Below are 16,376 nucleotides of genomic sequence, written 5' to 3'. Positions count from 1 at the left end.
TCATGTTATATATTCCACTGCATGAAGTGAGAGGGTGCAAGCTTATTTCTGTATATTGTGACCAGTAATCCCTGTCTGCAGCATACCATCATTTAACTCTACCCACCACTTCTTCCTATATTAAGGATTTTTCTTTATTTTTGTCTTATTTTGATTATCTCTTGTGTGCAGAAGCAGGCATGTACTCCCCCCATAATAAACTTGCACGTGCCTCCATTTAAAAAAAAAACCCAACAAAACAACAAAAAAACCAACCCACCAAAAAAAAAACCCAAGGAAGTTATCTTTTCTACTATCTTTAGTTTTAGGTGTTTATTACAGACATTCAGTTCTCACTCTGAAATATTTTTACTGCTCATTCCTTCTGACAGTTAATGGTTTTGACTACAGCATGTTCATGTTATATTTTCTCACACAGGCCTCGCCTGTCTTAGAAAGAAAAAGATGGATCTAGGATTGCCTTTTTCCTAGCATTATTGCTACTTTATTTTAATTTATAGCATGGGTACAACAGTGACTGTTGAAGCTGAGCTTTGTATTGCTCCTCCACTTTGGTCTGCTGAGTAAGAAAAGCATTTTTCACGACAGCGCTGCTGGTTTGAAGCTCTTATGACAGAAATCCTGGGGAAGACACTTGTGCAGGCTGGGAGCCAAACACTCCTTTCATCTTCAACAGAGATACTAAAGCCTAAAAAGATGCTCTTTTGTTTTTACATACATTGACTCTCCCAGATTTTCCTAAAGCTTCCATTTGACTTTGTTTATGGAGTTAAAATACTTTTTCAGTTTAGCCTTTGTATTCACCATCAGTGAACCTGTTAATACGTGGCAAATGGGAAGATTAACAGGCTGGAACACCTACCAGGACCTACCCGTCTGCTTCAGTGTGGCTGAAATAGCTTAAACTGCGTTTACACACCGCTGCGTGTCAGCAGCGTATGTAGATAGATATACCTAGGCTTACTGTAATTTAACTCTTCAGGTGAATGGCGGTGAAGCTATTCGTAATGCATGCCCAGCTGTGGGCTAGGGCACTCCCCGCCAAGCAAAGCCTGCCCATAGTCCTGCACTCACACCACCTGAATTTAATTAGCTCAGGTTAGTCTACAGGTGGTACAGTCATGCGTCTGGCTGCAAGATAGGGAAACAATAAAAGTGAAAGAAACCTTGTGTATCTTGGTTGGACTGCATTGTTTAGTGGCCAAAGAACTTGGTGTACTTCCAAAGTCACGTTCACTTCATCATTGTGCTGCAGCCCGGTACTGGCCGGTCTGTCTCTTGCCTGGTAATCTGTTACTTCGTGTCCTCAGATCAGATTTTCTGGAAGTCGCAGTGGACAGGAGGAAAATGCAGCAATGAAAGCTGCAGATATCAGCCAGAAAATCCCTTGTTCCCTATGTATATATGTCTAGATAGTATTTATGATTTCTGCAGGCCAGTCTGGGACAAGGTTCCTTGAAGAGCTTAGTAACAACAGAGATTCCTTTGCATATATGGAAGTTGAGGAATTCTAGGTTGGTCAGTTTAGGTGTGAGTCATAGTTCTGAGCAGTTTTATTGGAAGAAGAGTAATAAAAATGAATGTATTACGTGGAATTAGAATAAAGTTAACACGGTTGTCAGCTTTTAGTGGGTGCTTTTGCAGACTGAGTAGAACCGTGTACTTGGTCTTAGCAAGGTAACAGCTGTGTTGCATTCTGACAACACCTGGTTGCAACGGCTGAGGAGGGGCCACGAGATACCTTGAGTAGAGGCAGTGCGTCAGTTCACTTCTCTTGGTGCGTTAGTTAACTTCTCTCTGCCTTGCCCATGGCTTGTGAGGGTGCGCACCTTTGTCTTGCAGTTCTGGAGGCAACATGGCTAATCTCTCAGGCTTATAAGTCATCCTTCCTTCCTCCTGAAGCAGCTTTTTTTCAATACTCTCTGCCGTAGGACCTTGAGCACAGACAGCATCTTTCCTGGTGACTGGCCCAGCCTCTCCTCTTTTTGGTTCAACTAAAGCTTCTAAAGCTCCTACTTCAGCACCACTTCAAGTCCCGAGACCTTTGTTCCCTCCTTTTGAAAGTGCTAATACCTGCCTGAGCTGAATGGTTTTGTGATTCAAATTTTGTGATTTGTTTGCTGAATTAATTTTAACTCAGATCAGTTCCCCATTCTGATTTGTAACACAGGAGGCAGGGAGGGATGTCATTTTTTTTTTTCTTCTTTTGGTAGCATTGATTTGCAGTTTTATAGAAAGAGGGTCTGAGGCATGGGATCAGAACTTCTTACACTGGTTTTGTTGCTGAAGTGACATACTGCATAACTAATGCTCTCATTTCAAACTATATGTTCCATAGAAATATGTAACTTGCTTAGCATACCTTGGAGTTGTGTAACATTCTACATGTCTTAAATCAGAGGTACTTTTAATGGGATTAGGTGCAATCATAACTGAATTACTGTGGTGTGATAGTGGATTTAGGGGTTTATTCCCCTTAGTCCTGTCTGAGTAAGTTAATGAAACAGAAAGCTGGTTTCAGATGAAAAGAAAAATGCATGTCTGATATTTTCTTTCAGATGTTCCTAAGCTCCAGCACATATCCTGAGATTCATGGTTATTTGCATGCAAAGGAACAAGGGAAAAAATCATGGAAAAAATTGTACTTTCTTTTGAGAAGATCTGGCCTGTATTTTTCCACTAAAGGTACATCTAAGGTAAGGGAAGGGGAAAAAAAAAAGAGAGAGAACTGAAGTTAGAGCACATGTGTATACATTTCTCATTCGTTGTAATAACAACCAAAATTTGAATTTCAACTTAGTGATAAAAAGGAAAAAAAAATCTATTTATTACAGATAAAATCTAGAGAGATATTGAGATATAAAATTAGAATGCATTGTCTTAGAAACAGTAGTTTCTTTTTGCCTGATAACTTTTCTTCATTCTGTTTAATATTTTTCCAATCAGTTAACAGATTGCCCTTTCAAAATGAATTTTCAAATAGTAGTTAAAATTCTGAAGTGTACGTAGATGCTCTGAAAGGTGGACGTAATACTTCATTATCTAAAATAAACAAAACCTATGTATAAAAGGATTTTACAGGAAGATTTTGGGAATTCTCAAATTTTGTCACTGGACAGTTTTTCATTTAACTAGTTCAAACTTTTTGATGGCAGTACTTTAAACCTGATTATGTTAAACAGGATTCACTGGAGTTGAGATATCTTTTACATAAACCACTTAAAACAATGTTTTTTCTTGTTCTGAATTTTCTGTGTTTACTGCCAGAGTAATCATTGGGCTGGTTTTGTAGCCTTCAGCAAATTTCCTTTGTTTGCTTCCTTGACTTAATTAACCTTACAGGATGGAGATAATGGTTAGAAATAGTACTGTGCAGTAATAATTACAGTATGTTGTTTTTCAGATTATGAAATTGTATTTTATTTTGATGTTTGAAATGCATACTGCTCTCAAAACTTGACTCCTACTCTAACGTTATTGTGGCTTGTATTTAGTGGATGTCTTCCCAGAAATTATATCACTTGTACTTTGTTTTTTCTCCCTCTCTAGAAGAATGAACTCTCTGACTAGTTTGAGGTGTTTTTTCTTTGCATTATAAAATTGATGTTGAGTTGTCTCTTTCTAGATTTCATGATGTCACAGTTGAAACTGCAGTATTTAAGACTATATTTTGGAACAGGATAACTACTATAGTCTTCTGAGTTTCTTGTCTGGAGATGCTGGCTAAAAATAGTCTAACTGTATTACATTGCTCTTCTTTTTAGGAGCCAAGGCATCTGCAATTTTTCTGTGAATTCAGCAATAGTGATATGTACATGTCTTTGACAGGCAAAAAGATTTCTGGAGCACCAACAAACTATGGATTCTGCTTTAAGGTACAAGCTTATTATTCTGATACATATTAAAGCCACTGTTTTTAGGTAAGCTTAAGTTTCTTTAAGGATTTTGAAAACAATATTCAGTTGTCTATTATAAAATAGGAGAATTAGTGGCTTTTATTTCAACAGGTATTATCTTCAAGATATGCATTAATGCTAAAAAAAATGTGCTGTGGCCTTCTAGCCTAACAAATCAGGAGGAACCAGAGACCTGAAACAGCTCTGTGCAGATGATGAACAAAGTAGGACCTGCTGGATGACAGCAATTAGGTTGCTTAAGGTAATTTTTCTGTGCAGAGTTAACTTGCTTAAGTTTACTATGTGGAATTTTGGTGCTGTGCAGTAGAGAAGTAATGTAATTCTAGGTTCCCATGCGATAGCATTATCAGTTTTGTACTCTGAAAGCTTATTTTTCTTCATCTCAACAGAGAGAGACCAAATTACTGGAATCATTGTAGGGGACGGGATGATGTCTTCAAGCCTCAGGGCTGCAAATACTTAAACTTAACATTAAGCATATGCTTATATGTAACCATGTTGAATTCACTGAGATTGTTGAGTAATGTTAAACAAAGCTACAAGAATACACAAGAAGAGAACTTTAATATGTTTTTAAAATGTATCTGTTTGTGACAAAATAGGAATAGGTTAGTTGACGTATTAAATGGGTAGTATTTAATGCAGAGTGTACATTTATAAAGGCAGTAGCAACAGCAACGATGTTGTGCACTTCCTTATCCTAACAGCATTTGTCCCTGTTTTTTAATGGTAAAGAAAAGTACGTGTTATCTTTTACATCTGGAAAAAAATTTTTTTGCCCTAGGTTTCTAATTTAAAATGCTAACCATATTATTTTCTGGTTTTAGTATGGGATGCAGCTGTATCAGAATTACATGCAACCATATCAAGGTAGAAGTGGCTGCAGCCCTTTGAATCTAACAGCTATGGTATGTCCCACAATAGCTCCATGAATAAATACACTATTTCTGCCATCATGCTATTTTTAGGTAACTTGTGTCAGTTATACTACTGACCTGATATGTGCAAATGCTTGCCGAAAACTTTAGGGGTTGTCAGGGTTCACTAGAGAGCTGATTTATTAATTTACTTAATACAAATTGGGTAGTTCAGACCAGTGAACAGGCCTTTTCCCTGTGCCGTATCTCCAGTATTTTGGGAGTTCATTGGCTAATTACCACTGTCAAAAAGAACGGAAAGCGGGTTTTGAAAGCAGAGCAGCAGAACTATAAGTGCATTAAAAAAGAAGCAAAGTATTTAAAGTTACGCATGCTGTAAATGATCAATAAGAAAGCTATAACAAATCCTTTTTGGTATACAGTAATACTTCCATTATATTTTTTTTAATATAAAATACTAAGTACTTAAGATTAATTTCAGCAGGTGTATTACTGGCTGGATTCATGGGAACAGCATAAATTAGCAGAACTGGGTTTTGGAGGAACGACAACCTATACTGGATGCTGTGTCCATCTCCTCAATCAGATAGTTAGGATTGGATCAGGTTGTCCTTTTCTTTAATATCTTATGTTATCCCAGTTCTTTATGAGTCATTTGATTTCAGAGTTTTTCATGGATTATTTATATCAATCTTGTATTTTTTTGTTGCTAAATTGGGCAAAGATGTCTTGTGGCCGGGACTTGTGACAGTGATTTTACAGTGGATTTTTTTTAACTTTCTAACTTTTATTGTAGTTCTTGCTGTTAAAATGCCGAAAATATACATTTGCTGTTATATTTATTCACAAAAATAGTTTTCAGTGATATTGCTAATAAGCATGGCTTCAAAACTGTGCTTAATACACTGACTGTGTCTTTGCTTTCTGTTATGTGAAGCTGTTAGAACAGCCAGCTGCTGCTCTTGTAATGGGGCTGGGAGCCATTACTGATTCTCTCTCCTCTTACACTGTTGCATGTGTTGTAGCTCACGTAGCTTCTAACACATGCAGAATCTATAACCAGTGTTAAGCATGGCAGTGTTTTTCTACTTGTGTATAATTCATTAATTAAACAGCAAATTGGATACGCTTGGCAATTAAGTGCACAAGCTAGTGAACATACGTCTTGGGGAAGCCGCTTCCATGTTCCCCATTCCTCAGTAACTCACAACCATGTCAGCTACAAAGATTTCGCTCTACTCTCCTAGAGGCGAACATTTTCTCCTATTTTGCCCTTGGTTTTTTTACTTTTAAAAAGTTCTTTACAGGTTACAGTTACTCAGGCACACCTTAGACTACAGTGTCAAGAATTACAGTGAACTACAGAATTGCTGTCTTCCATTTCTAATTATATTCATGCTTGTAACCAAACAAGAACAAAACAGAGCTGCTTTGGTTTTGGACTGGAAGGGTTTGCTAACACTACAGAAATCTGTGTCTCTTGTGTTCCAGAAGTTACTTTAACTTATAGAATGCTAGAATGTTCTTTTAATTATTTGATATTCCAGTGCCTGCCAACATTTGAGGCATTACAATCTGTATTAAACTTGATTTTGTAAACCTTGGTTTCTGAGAAGTATGTTGGTGCATTTTAAGACCGTTTTGTCAAACTTCAATGCTATTTATTCTGTTGTAACAAACTAGATCTTCACTGGCAGAAAAAAGCAAAGCATTTTTTATAGCAGATCCTACAGTTGAGTCTGTGATAAGAGTTAGAAGGGATGTATTAAAATAGAAATAACTGTTTTGAATGCTTAAGTCCAGTAAACTTTGAGTGAAGTTTTATATAGAAGATACATAAATTTGTGACATATTTATAGCAAAATATTTCAAGTCTCTGTTAATTTGATGGTTATGTATAAGAATTTTGTATTTTATCTTTTTTCTGTTACTTGGCCAACTTAATAACAGTTTCCTGATCTGTTTTGACACGCGACGGGCTAGTTATAGTTAAAAATATAAATGGCATTTATGGTAAAGCAATGTATTTATCATCCGTTGCAGTAATGCAAAAAGATGATCTGTCCTGCCAGGCTGTAAAAGTGAGCTTTGCAGCAGCATACTGGAATTGCAAATGCTCCCTAGGGTAATGAGTTTGGCTCTGATGGGAAACACTGCAGATACTTGAAACAGCACTTGCAAAACATAATGTTTTCTCAGAATCTCACTTTCAAAGGATGGAGCTTTTAAAAAATGAACAAACTAAATTTGTTTTTCTTTGTTGCAGAGAAGCATTTCAGAAAATTCTTTAGTAGCAATGGATTTCTCAGGACACAGAAGCAGAATTATAGAAAATCCAACAGAAGCCCTTTCAGTTGCAGTTGAAGAAGGATTAGCATGGCGGGTATAAACACCTTTGATTTATCAGAATAGTATTTTATGATTTATTTTTTTTTAAACAAAAAGGTGTTGAAATCATGTTTTTACTTCTCTCATACAGAGGAGAGGGTGTCTACGACTCAACTCACATGGTAGTCCTATTGCGACGTCTAACATGGGTATATGTGAGTTAGTTAATTGCCAGAGAAATGCTGGTTCTTTCAATAAAAGCAAAATGTTTTTAAAAGATCTTTATTTCTGCAGCTATACACAGATCTCAGTCATGGTTTCATCATAGAATCTCTAGAGAAGAAGCTCAGAGACTTATTTTGCAGCATGGACTTGTAGATGGGTAAGTTAATTCTTTACATTACTCTTCTGAGACACATTTCTAGTCAACAACTGCTTTTTTTCATGTACTTCTTATTGGAAGGGAGATGGAGTAAGGAAGATTTTGCACTTACCTAATAGAAATAAAAATTCTTTTATATAGGGCTATCTGGGGATCAGTTGGTTTCTACTTCATATCTTTTGGAAGCAATAAAGTGGTGATCTAACACTTCGATTCTGTCACTGACAGATTACTTATGTCTGCTGAGAGCCAGGCACTTGAGCTCTGTATTTGCACAATATTCTCTGGGAACTGTCAACTTTGGCACCAGTGTCTTTTGTTTCTCTTATTAGTGATGAAAGAATGAAAGAAAGCCTGAAAACATCGGCTAGCCTTATTCTAAGAACTGTGCAGAGACAGCAGTTGAAAAAAAAAAAAGTATGCTTTTCCTTATGAAATGTCTAAAAATTGTAGTATCCCTTGATGGTAAACAATAAACATTAGGATAAGACTATTCACTTTTGTTTTTCTCTCATTTAAATATTAAACTTAAAAGATGACAAAGCAAGTAGGTATCTTATGTTCACATCCTCCCGTTTTTGATTTCCATATTTTTGTAAACTTGGGCCTCCTTCATTCCATAAAACTTCAGGTGTCTCTGAGTCTGTTTCCACTTAGGTACCTGTAATATCAGATTACTGGTTAAATTCCTTCAGTTTTAGATTAAGTATGTTGTTATACCATTTTCTACATCTGCAGAAAGGGCTCTAGGAAAAAAAAAACCAAAAGAGATGGAAAGGAAAGGGAGACAAAAATAGTCATAGTCATAGTTTTAATTTCAGGGGTCCTGTTTTTAAGCCTGGCTAATCATCCTGAAACTGCTTCTGTACTCTGCATTCATTTTTGCATTTCCTACATGAGAGGGATAGGACATGGGGGTGAATCCAACTTGTATTTCTGAGCGCTACGCCATTTTAGGGCTGATGAATCTTCCAGTGTATTTCAGTGGGTACACACACATACTGTTAAATGAAACCCAGTAGATTTAATGAGTAAATAGCACTGGTGTTTGAGGTGAGAAAGTGAATACCTTGCTAACAGTAGTTTAGTACAGTGTTGTTTATGTTATATTCTTGAATCTATTCATATTCATTGTGGTTTTGCTTGGGCTGTCTAGAATTGATTAGAACATGGTAGTATGAGCACTCATATGCTGTCAGATACATATTCAGGAGTTACAATGAAGTCATGAATATATTACAGCATGTGACAAATGCTGTGCTTTTTGATGGGCTGAAGGAATGAATTATCACCAGAAATACAGAAGTTTTTCGTGGGAATAATAAGATTTTAATTTCTCAGTGCAGGTGGGGGTGGCAGGGAGCAGAGAAAATAATCCATGTTGAGCCTTTTAAGGTGATCCCAAGCAGGGAGATTTCCTGCATATACGAGGGAGGTGATAGGACCTATATAATACTCTGTGTACCAACAAATACACTGTTCATTATGGCTTATAGAAGATAAAGGGACTATTAAATAAAGATTCTATGGTAGTATCAGTATTTGAATAACCAATAACAGAATTAGGGACAGCAACCATCTTAAGGTGTGCTAGGAAGGAATAAAGTTCTTGGATCTACTGTTCCAGTATAAAGCCAACTTTCTTAAAGAAGTTTATGTAGCAATATTGTAGATTTCGTACTTTACTCCCTAAAGGACATTTGAAGAATTTTCAATGATAAACAGTTGACAGGATTGCAAACTGATAGGCATCTGATTAATGAATGGGATAAGAGCGTTACCAAAAGGCCCATGAAAAAATGCAACTGGTCATTCAGAGAATTCCGTGTAAGTTTATGAAGGAGCATCCAGCATGTCTAAAAAGCTCCCTTGCAACCAGCATTTCTAAGATTCTGTGAACTACAACCCTTTCTTTATAATAAAGTGACCTTTTTAAAGGTTCTTTGACAACTAAAGTTAGGTCTATTTTGATAAGGTTAGAAAAGAGTAAAGGTCTTTTTATGTGAAGGAGGACAAATGTTGCTTATCTTTGCTGTAAAACAAGGAAAAAAAAGTAAGTAAATGGACTTTAAAAGAGCTGATGAATGTGAACATAAATCCTAATCAACCTGTATTTTCTTTCCTACCCAAGGTGATTACTTTGTGTATTGTTTAATGTAATCCCAGTATTTGGGTGTAGAGGCCCCATTTTGGATAGCTGTAAAGTGGCACATTCTTATAGTGTAATTTTTCTGAATAAAGCAAAATGCCAGTCCTTAATGACAGACTTATAAAAGATTTAAGTTTATGCAAGGGATCTATCTAACTGCGCTCTGAAAAATGTCATTCATGTCCTGGAGAGGGTGAAAGGCCACTAGGTGGTGAGAGAGAGCTTGTTAGGAGAGCCTGAGTCTATTGAGAAGTCTTACTTGTCCTTATACTTGGGTGTGCTCTTACAAGCCGTATGCTGAGTTGGCAATTATCCCTCTTTAATAACTGAATTAGTGTCAGAGCTACGAATCAGACTTGGTGGGGATTTTGATAGAAATGTTAATGATTATGGACTCCAAATTTCTTAATTCCAGGTATTTTCTTTGTAAAAACAGAACTCTTGAAAAATTTGAGGATGAAATTAGTAGTTTGGAACCATGCTATTAGTCAGTGAAAATCCACTGTAAGCTTTTGTCTGCTTTCTTCTCCTGAAATCCTTTCTTTTCATGTCATAGTTGTACTCTAATTTCTGGTATGTGGTTGGGCAAAAGCAGGTGGCCACTAGTGCTCACTTGGTTGGTACCTGCAAGTCCATTTTGCCAGTTTCTTTTGTGTCCTGAAAGAGCAGCATGCTTGCCAATGGCTGTCCCTCCCTTCCCCTTCTTTGGTACGTTGGTTAGCTGTATCTGTTCCAGACCTGCAAGGTACAAACACTTCAGACTCTCTCCACTACAAAGCTGTGAATCAGGTGTTTCCCTCTGTTCTCCAAACCATTCTCTGCCAATATTCCAAACCCGGTGATTCAATGAAAGCTGTCTCTTATTGGTAATCCCCCTTTGCCCAGCAGAATGTAGCTCTGTCTCAGTGGGAATTTTGCCAATGTGCAGAAGTGAGTGTGCATTTATGAATATTGGCCAGATGTGAAAATCATTCTGGTATGTCCTGCATTACCTTTTCTGTAAACTTCCTGTTGAACTACCTTTCAAATTTTCCCTATAACGCTTGTGATTTAGGTAGCTGTCAGGGTCCAAAGAAGAATTTTGTTCAAAGCGCAAATATTTGAGAGTACTTTTCTGTCTAAAGAGATGCATTGTAATTCTATGCAGTGTAAAAACTAACACCTACAGTGTCATTCATTCTGAGAATGCATATTTTTCACATAATAGACAAGGTGAAGAAGAACTCAAGAAAAAGTATTTCCAGTGACACATTTGCAAAGAAATACTGATTAAAAGCATAATTTAGGTAATTAGTATTATTTTTGCTTTTCACTAATACTTCTGTAATGAATTTACAACAGTTTTAACTAGATGTTTACAAAAGGCTTTCCAGAGTAATCTTACTGTGAAAAATTTCAATCTCTTTTAGGGTATTCCTGGTACGTGATAGCCAGAGTAACCCCAAAACATTTGTATTGTCATTGAGTCATGGATTAAAAATAAAGCATTTTCAAATTGTACCAGTAAGTAAATTTTTTGGTTTATGTATAAAATTGTAAAACAAAACAATTGAATAATTGTGATAGAATATTGATGGATTTTTTTTTTCTTTTGCTGCTATATGGAAGATGTAAACATAATACCTGCATCACTAAAAATAATTAGTCTTCTTGAGTAGACTTGAATGTTTTTCAGCTTTGCTGTTTGATTTGTTATAAAGCTTGACTAGTATTACAAAATCTTAGAAAGCGTCTTGGAAAAATAGACAAATCTATTTGAACTGGAATAGCAGCAACCCTGATGGCATAAAAATTATGTATTAATAAAGGTCATATTACCTTTTCATTTTTCAATATGTGCACAATTTCTTGTTAGTCATCTGTTTACGTGGACTGCCTGTGACTTGTGTGTGTATCTCATTGACTCAACTGTTCAGGATAGTTTCTTTCAATATTTGGACTTAAACATTTTTTGCTGACCTCTCGTCTTGATTCATATTACTGTGGTACATTCATGTCCAACTCTTCTTCAGGGGGACAATTTTAGCAAAAAAAATGATATCCTTATTTAGTCCAGCCATTTATAGGTAAGCTGGTATTTCCTGAATTAAAATAATATTTTCATCAGTTTTCATTGAAGATATCATCCAGTTTGCCTACCAGAATGGCCAGCTTTCCTCATCCTTTCCACTCCTCCAGAGCTAGTTTATACTGTTTTCTTTACAGGCTGCTTCTGTTGAGATGAGAAACACTTTAGCGTTTTGTGTTTTAGCCACAGATGCTTGACACAACTGAGCAGACAATAGCTTTTTCTTCTCTCTTCACAAAAAACTTTATTCCAAGACTGCATAATACTCTAGCCTCCATGTTTCTTCCTACTGCAGTTTCTAGGAGATTCTGCTGTTTCTCAGCAGAAATGAGTGCAGTGGCTTTTTTTGTTGTTTCTGATCTGGTGATCCCCTCTGATCGTTCACCTAATTTCTGTATGCCTAACCTAGGGCTTTTAGCTGATATCCTCCCTTTAAAAAGTTCCTGTATAATAAAACTGAAGCACTACTGGGGAGGAGGAAAGGAGTGAATAAATTTAAAAGAATTGCCTAGGATTTCCATTGTGTTAGATACAAACAATGGAGGAATCCTTCACCCAAAAGTGATAGCTATGCCCTGGATCCCATGCGAGCATCAGCATATGCCCTGTGATAAGAAGCCCAGGTGTAACATTTCTGTGCTTCTATTGACTGTGGTTGCTTCTAGTATTTACTTTGGGATAACTGTTGTGTGGTTTAGAAAACCTTCGGAACTCTGGACAAATACTGTATAATTCTACTTCATTGGGATGTCATTTAACTCTCAAATATGAGAAACCACTTTTTCTTTCCCCGTCAGGAAATAGACCATCTCTTCTCTAAGAGCAGATAGAGCAGGAAGCTGCAGTTATCTTCAGTTTCCTCTGAACTGGATGATTCCTCATGCCATTCTCAATACCCTGACTTACTGCATGCTCTGTTTTTTGCTAGAACAATACTCTTTAAGGAGTTCAGAAAAGGGGGGGTTTTTTGAGAGGGGAAAGTTTTTGCTTCCAGTTGCTGCTGATCATCTAAATGAAGTTAGCATTTTCTAAGAAACAAGGCATTTTGTGTTACTGCAGTAAGTTGGTAGCTTATTAGTTGGAGATCAAGGTTACCTTTTTGAACTTCAAATCCTACTGTTCTAAGCTCTTGCCTTTTTCCAGTCATTGGGAAGAGAAGATAAACTTTCCTACTAAATGTAAAAAGACCTTCCAAATGTCATCTATTTATTTACAAGTTAAAAATCATTCTATTCTGAATGAATTGTTTTTCTCTTACACTTTAGGTTGCTTCAGGTTATACTGCATATAAAAGTGTCTCCTTTCAGATGGGGCATGCAGCCTGCCAGTTCAAGCCTCCCCTGCATTAACAGGTGCATCATGTTAACATTGATAACATGTGCAACAGGTATTGCAGGTGGGTGGCAGGGAATTGATTGTAAAAAGTTGGAAAGAAAACCTTTGGGATACATTTGAGATCCCACACTGTGAAAATTGAAAAACTTGATAGCTTACATGTATTTTTCAGCCTTACTACTCTGAGCTGATACAAGTTAACTTGAGTGTAGTCTATCCTGAAATTAGCTGTTCTGTAGTCCATGCAAAAGAAGAAGAATTGATACACATTTCTGGGACTGTCTTTTTCAGATAAATGTTTCACAAGCTGCCTTAGCTTGCAGAAGATGTTAGATTCTTGGGCAACATAACTTTGATGTGAGTTTCTACTTTGCAAAATATTGATTAGCAATCTGGTATTCGCTCCAAGTTTGGGATTAACTTGGAGGGAGAAAAATAAGCTAAAAATGAAATCCTGGTCAACAGACATCTGATTTGTCAACTCTTCCTTGTCGTCAGTGTGTCAGCAGGAAAATTGCATGCATAAGGAAAGTCCAATGGATGATAATCCATTTTCAGATTGTTGGCTGGAGCACAGGAATTTACACATGCACACATTGGTCGTTCCTTAACTAGCAGTGTTAGACCTGGATTGACCAAAGTCTCAGAATAAAGAAATTGCAAACTACTTCCATACGTAGTAGAAAGGGCTAGAATAACCAGGCGTCATAAGCAGTTCAACAACTGCTTCAGATGAGAAATCTTAATTACAGGTAAGAGAGCTAATTATATCTTCTCTCTTCCCCTCTACTCAAGTAGGATAGTTGCATCTTTCCTTAGCACACCATCTGCTACTCTGTGCTAGCCCTACTTCAGGATCTTCTGTTCACTACTCTCTCAATCTTGTAAATTATGTTTTTTCCCTTTTCTTTTTAAAAAAAGTTTAAATATTTTTTTACCTTCTATTTACATTAATACCATTGCACTGAAGTTTCTTGATATTAGATGTCGCAGCAGTAGAGGAAACAAATTGAGAAAGTATATAGTCACCACTGCAATACAAATTGTGCAAGAGATGATGTTCAGTAACCTAGAGTAGGGAAATGCTGATTGCAATTTTTTAAGCATCTGAAAGTCAAAAGTAATCTGTCAAGGTACGTTTTGCAGTTTCTTCTTTCACTCCTCTGTCTACGCTAATACGCGTGTTTGGAGCTGCAGCAGTTCTTTCTCTTACAACAAAGAACATACTACTATGTCAAGCGTGCTACTTTTGTGATGGGCAGTTTCTTCTATAGCAAGTAGCATCCAGTACACACCAATGCACTAGTGTGTAGCCTCATTGCACCTTACAAAATAAGTGATACAAAATGTAGCAGTTACACAGAATATGAATGGAGCAAAGGTTGAAATCTATGAGTAAGTTGAAACTTGATTGTTTCTTGTCACACTGTAAAAACTCAGTGTTTGCATTAACTCCAGCTATTATTCCAAAGCAAATGCATAAAGTAGAATTGTTAATGCAGAAAGAATATTCCTATACTTAACTCTTTTTTTCCATTTTTCCATTTCCATGTATCTAACTTAAAGGGGAAGTCAAAGAATGCATTATTTTTCTGTTGTTTTTGTTCTTGCTGTGAATGATTGCTGTATTTTTCCTCCTCTCGGTAGTCATAAGATTATGAATATCTTGGTCTACAAGAAGGTTTCTCAAACAAGTATTTCGATCAGGAAGAAATACCATAGCAAAAGAGATTTTATTCTATGTTGTTTTTCCATTTTTACAGTTGGAAGATGATGGGAAGCTATTCTATACCCTTGATGATGGTCATACCAGATTTACTGATCTCATCCAGCTAGTGGAGTTCTACCAGCTTAATAAAGGAGTACTGCCTTGCAAGTTAAAACACTATTGCGCACGAATTGCTCTTTAACCAAAGCATCTGTTGTTTCATCAGAGGGAAAGGAAGATACTAGAATACTTTTTCCCCTAAGGGCAATTTGTCAAGTGAGAAGGGAAAAAGCATTACATTGTAAAGATTCTATGTTTTGGCTGCAGAAAAACTTACATTATATATAGATCAGAACTTTGCATTGTGATTGTCACAGCAAAATTAACTTTATGGTTTAAAAAGACCCACATTCTTTCCTGTATAATTCTTTAGTGTTGTCTTGGACTTGGTTTGGTTTTTTTTCCAACTGAAAATTTTTAAAAACTAATATTGTGTAACTTCTACAAAAATATAACTGAAGGAAAGATCTTTGCTCTTAGGTTTAAAGTGAACTTTTTGCCTCTTCAAATGTTTCTCAATTTTTGTTTGTCACATGGAAGAATAACATTTACTGGGGTGAGGATAAGAAGCTGAACTGCACATTTTATTTGTAAATAAAATAAATATTTTGCACTATATTTTTGAATGCTACTTTGAGGATTATCATACACAAAAAGTGAAAAATCATTAAAATTATAACTGATCAGTTGTATTGAGTTGCGCTGTTACTGTCGTAATATTTCAAAGGATTTTTTTCTCTGATCTAATGACTAAATCTACGTCTTTATACAGAGCTGGAGTGTCACTTACTTGGCCATGATATGTATAAAAATGCATAAAGTATCATGTAGTGCATAACGTGGTTTAGTGTATACGTACAGTCTCTAACACAGCGAGAGGGAGAGAGACCTGGTAGGTACCGTGGATTGTTGCAGAGTTGGGGAGGGAATCAACTTCAGTTGCCCTTAAAAAAAAAAAAAAAAAGAACCTTTTATTATGTACAAATTTACAATATTTAAAAATATTTACAATACCTACAAATAAAGTAAACCCAGCGAACTTTGCTGAAAATCTGGTGAGAGTGTATTTGCAGTCAGTTCCTAGCTTACCTTATTATTTATCACAGAATAAAAATTTCAATATAGCTACCAGTCAACCAGTCTTTAGAGATTACCAAATATCTAACATTCCAACTAAAAAGAATTGTTACAGTAGACTGAGTCAAATTTTGGACCATAGCATTAGAAATACTTTTGGTATCTCTGGTTTGAAAGAGGGATGGTGCTGCTGCATCCTTGAACAGAGACTCGAGTGGAATGGGGCTTGGATTGAGAGGGGCATTCCTGTCCTGGTGCTTTGCTGTCCACTAGGTTTGATCTTTTTATGAAGGTTCAAGGACCTGGTCCTGCGTATCTTTACTTGAGGTAAAGGCTGGATTGCAAGGTAGTGCTTGGAGGTTGGCCATCACGTTGATCTGGCCCCTCCTTCCTGTGCTTGCTTTGATGCTCTGACTGTCGGACATTCCTGCTGTGGGAGGTGGTGGGGAGAGAAGGTGAAGGAGGCCTGGGCAG

General features: G+C 36.6%; 1 protein-coding gene across 1 annotated transcript in view; it reads left to right on the top strand.

The window, feature by feature from the left end:
• Positions 1-15,040, top strand: part of GRB14 (growth factor receptor bound protein 14) — a 67,572-nt gene extending 52,532 nt beyond the window's left edge. Inside the window, exons 6-14 of the mRNA XM_082001457.1 lie at positions 2,559-2,696; positions 3,765-3,875; positions 4,063-4,158; positions 4,745-4,825; positions 7,062-7,178; positions 7,275-7,332; positions 7,418-7,505; positions 11,064-11,157; positions 14,821-15,040. Of these exons, the coding sequence (XP_081857583.1) occupies positions 2,559-2,696; positions 3,765-3,875; positions 4,063-4,158; positions 4,745-4,825; positions 7,062-7,178; positions 7,275-7,332; positions 7,418-7,505; positions 11,064-11,157; positions 14,821-14,967 (930 nt within the window). The 3' untranslated portion in view covers positions 14,968-15,040. The remainder of the gene's footprint in view (positions 1-2,558; positions 2,697-3,764; positions 3,876-4,062; positions 4,159-4,744; positions 4,826-7,061; positions 7,179-7,274; positions 7,333-7,417; positions 7,506-11,063; positions 11,158-14,820) is intronic.
• Positions 15,041-16,376: the final 1,336 nt, after the last annotated feature.

The sequence above is a fragment of the Phaethon aethereus genome (assembly GCF_964289735.1).
Source record: "Phaethon aethereus genome assembly, chromosome: 6".
Lineage (NCBI taxonomy): Eukaryota > Metazoa > Chordata > Aves > Phaethontiformes > Phaethontidae > Phaethon > Phaethon aethereus.
This window is presented reverse-complemented; position numbering and strand designations above follow the sequence as displayed.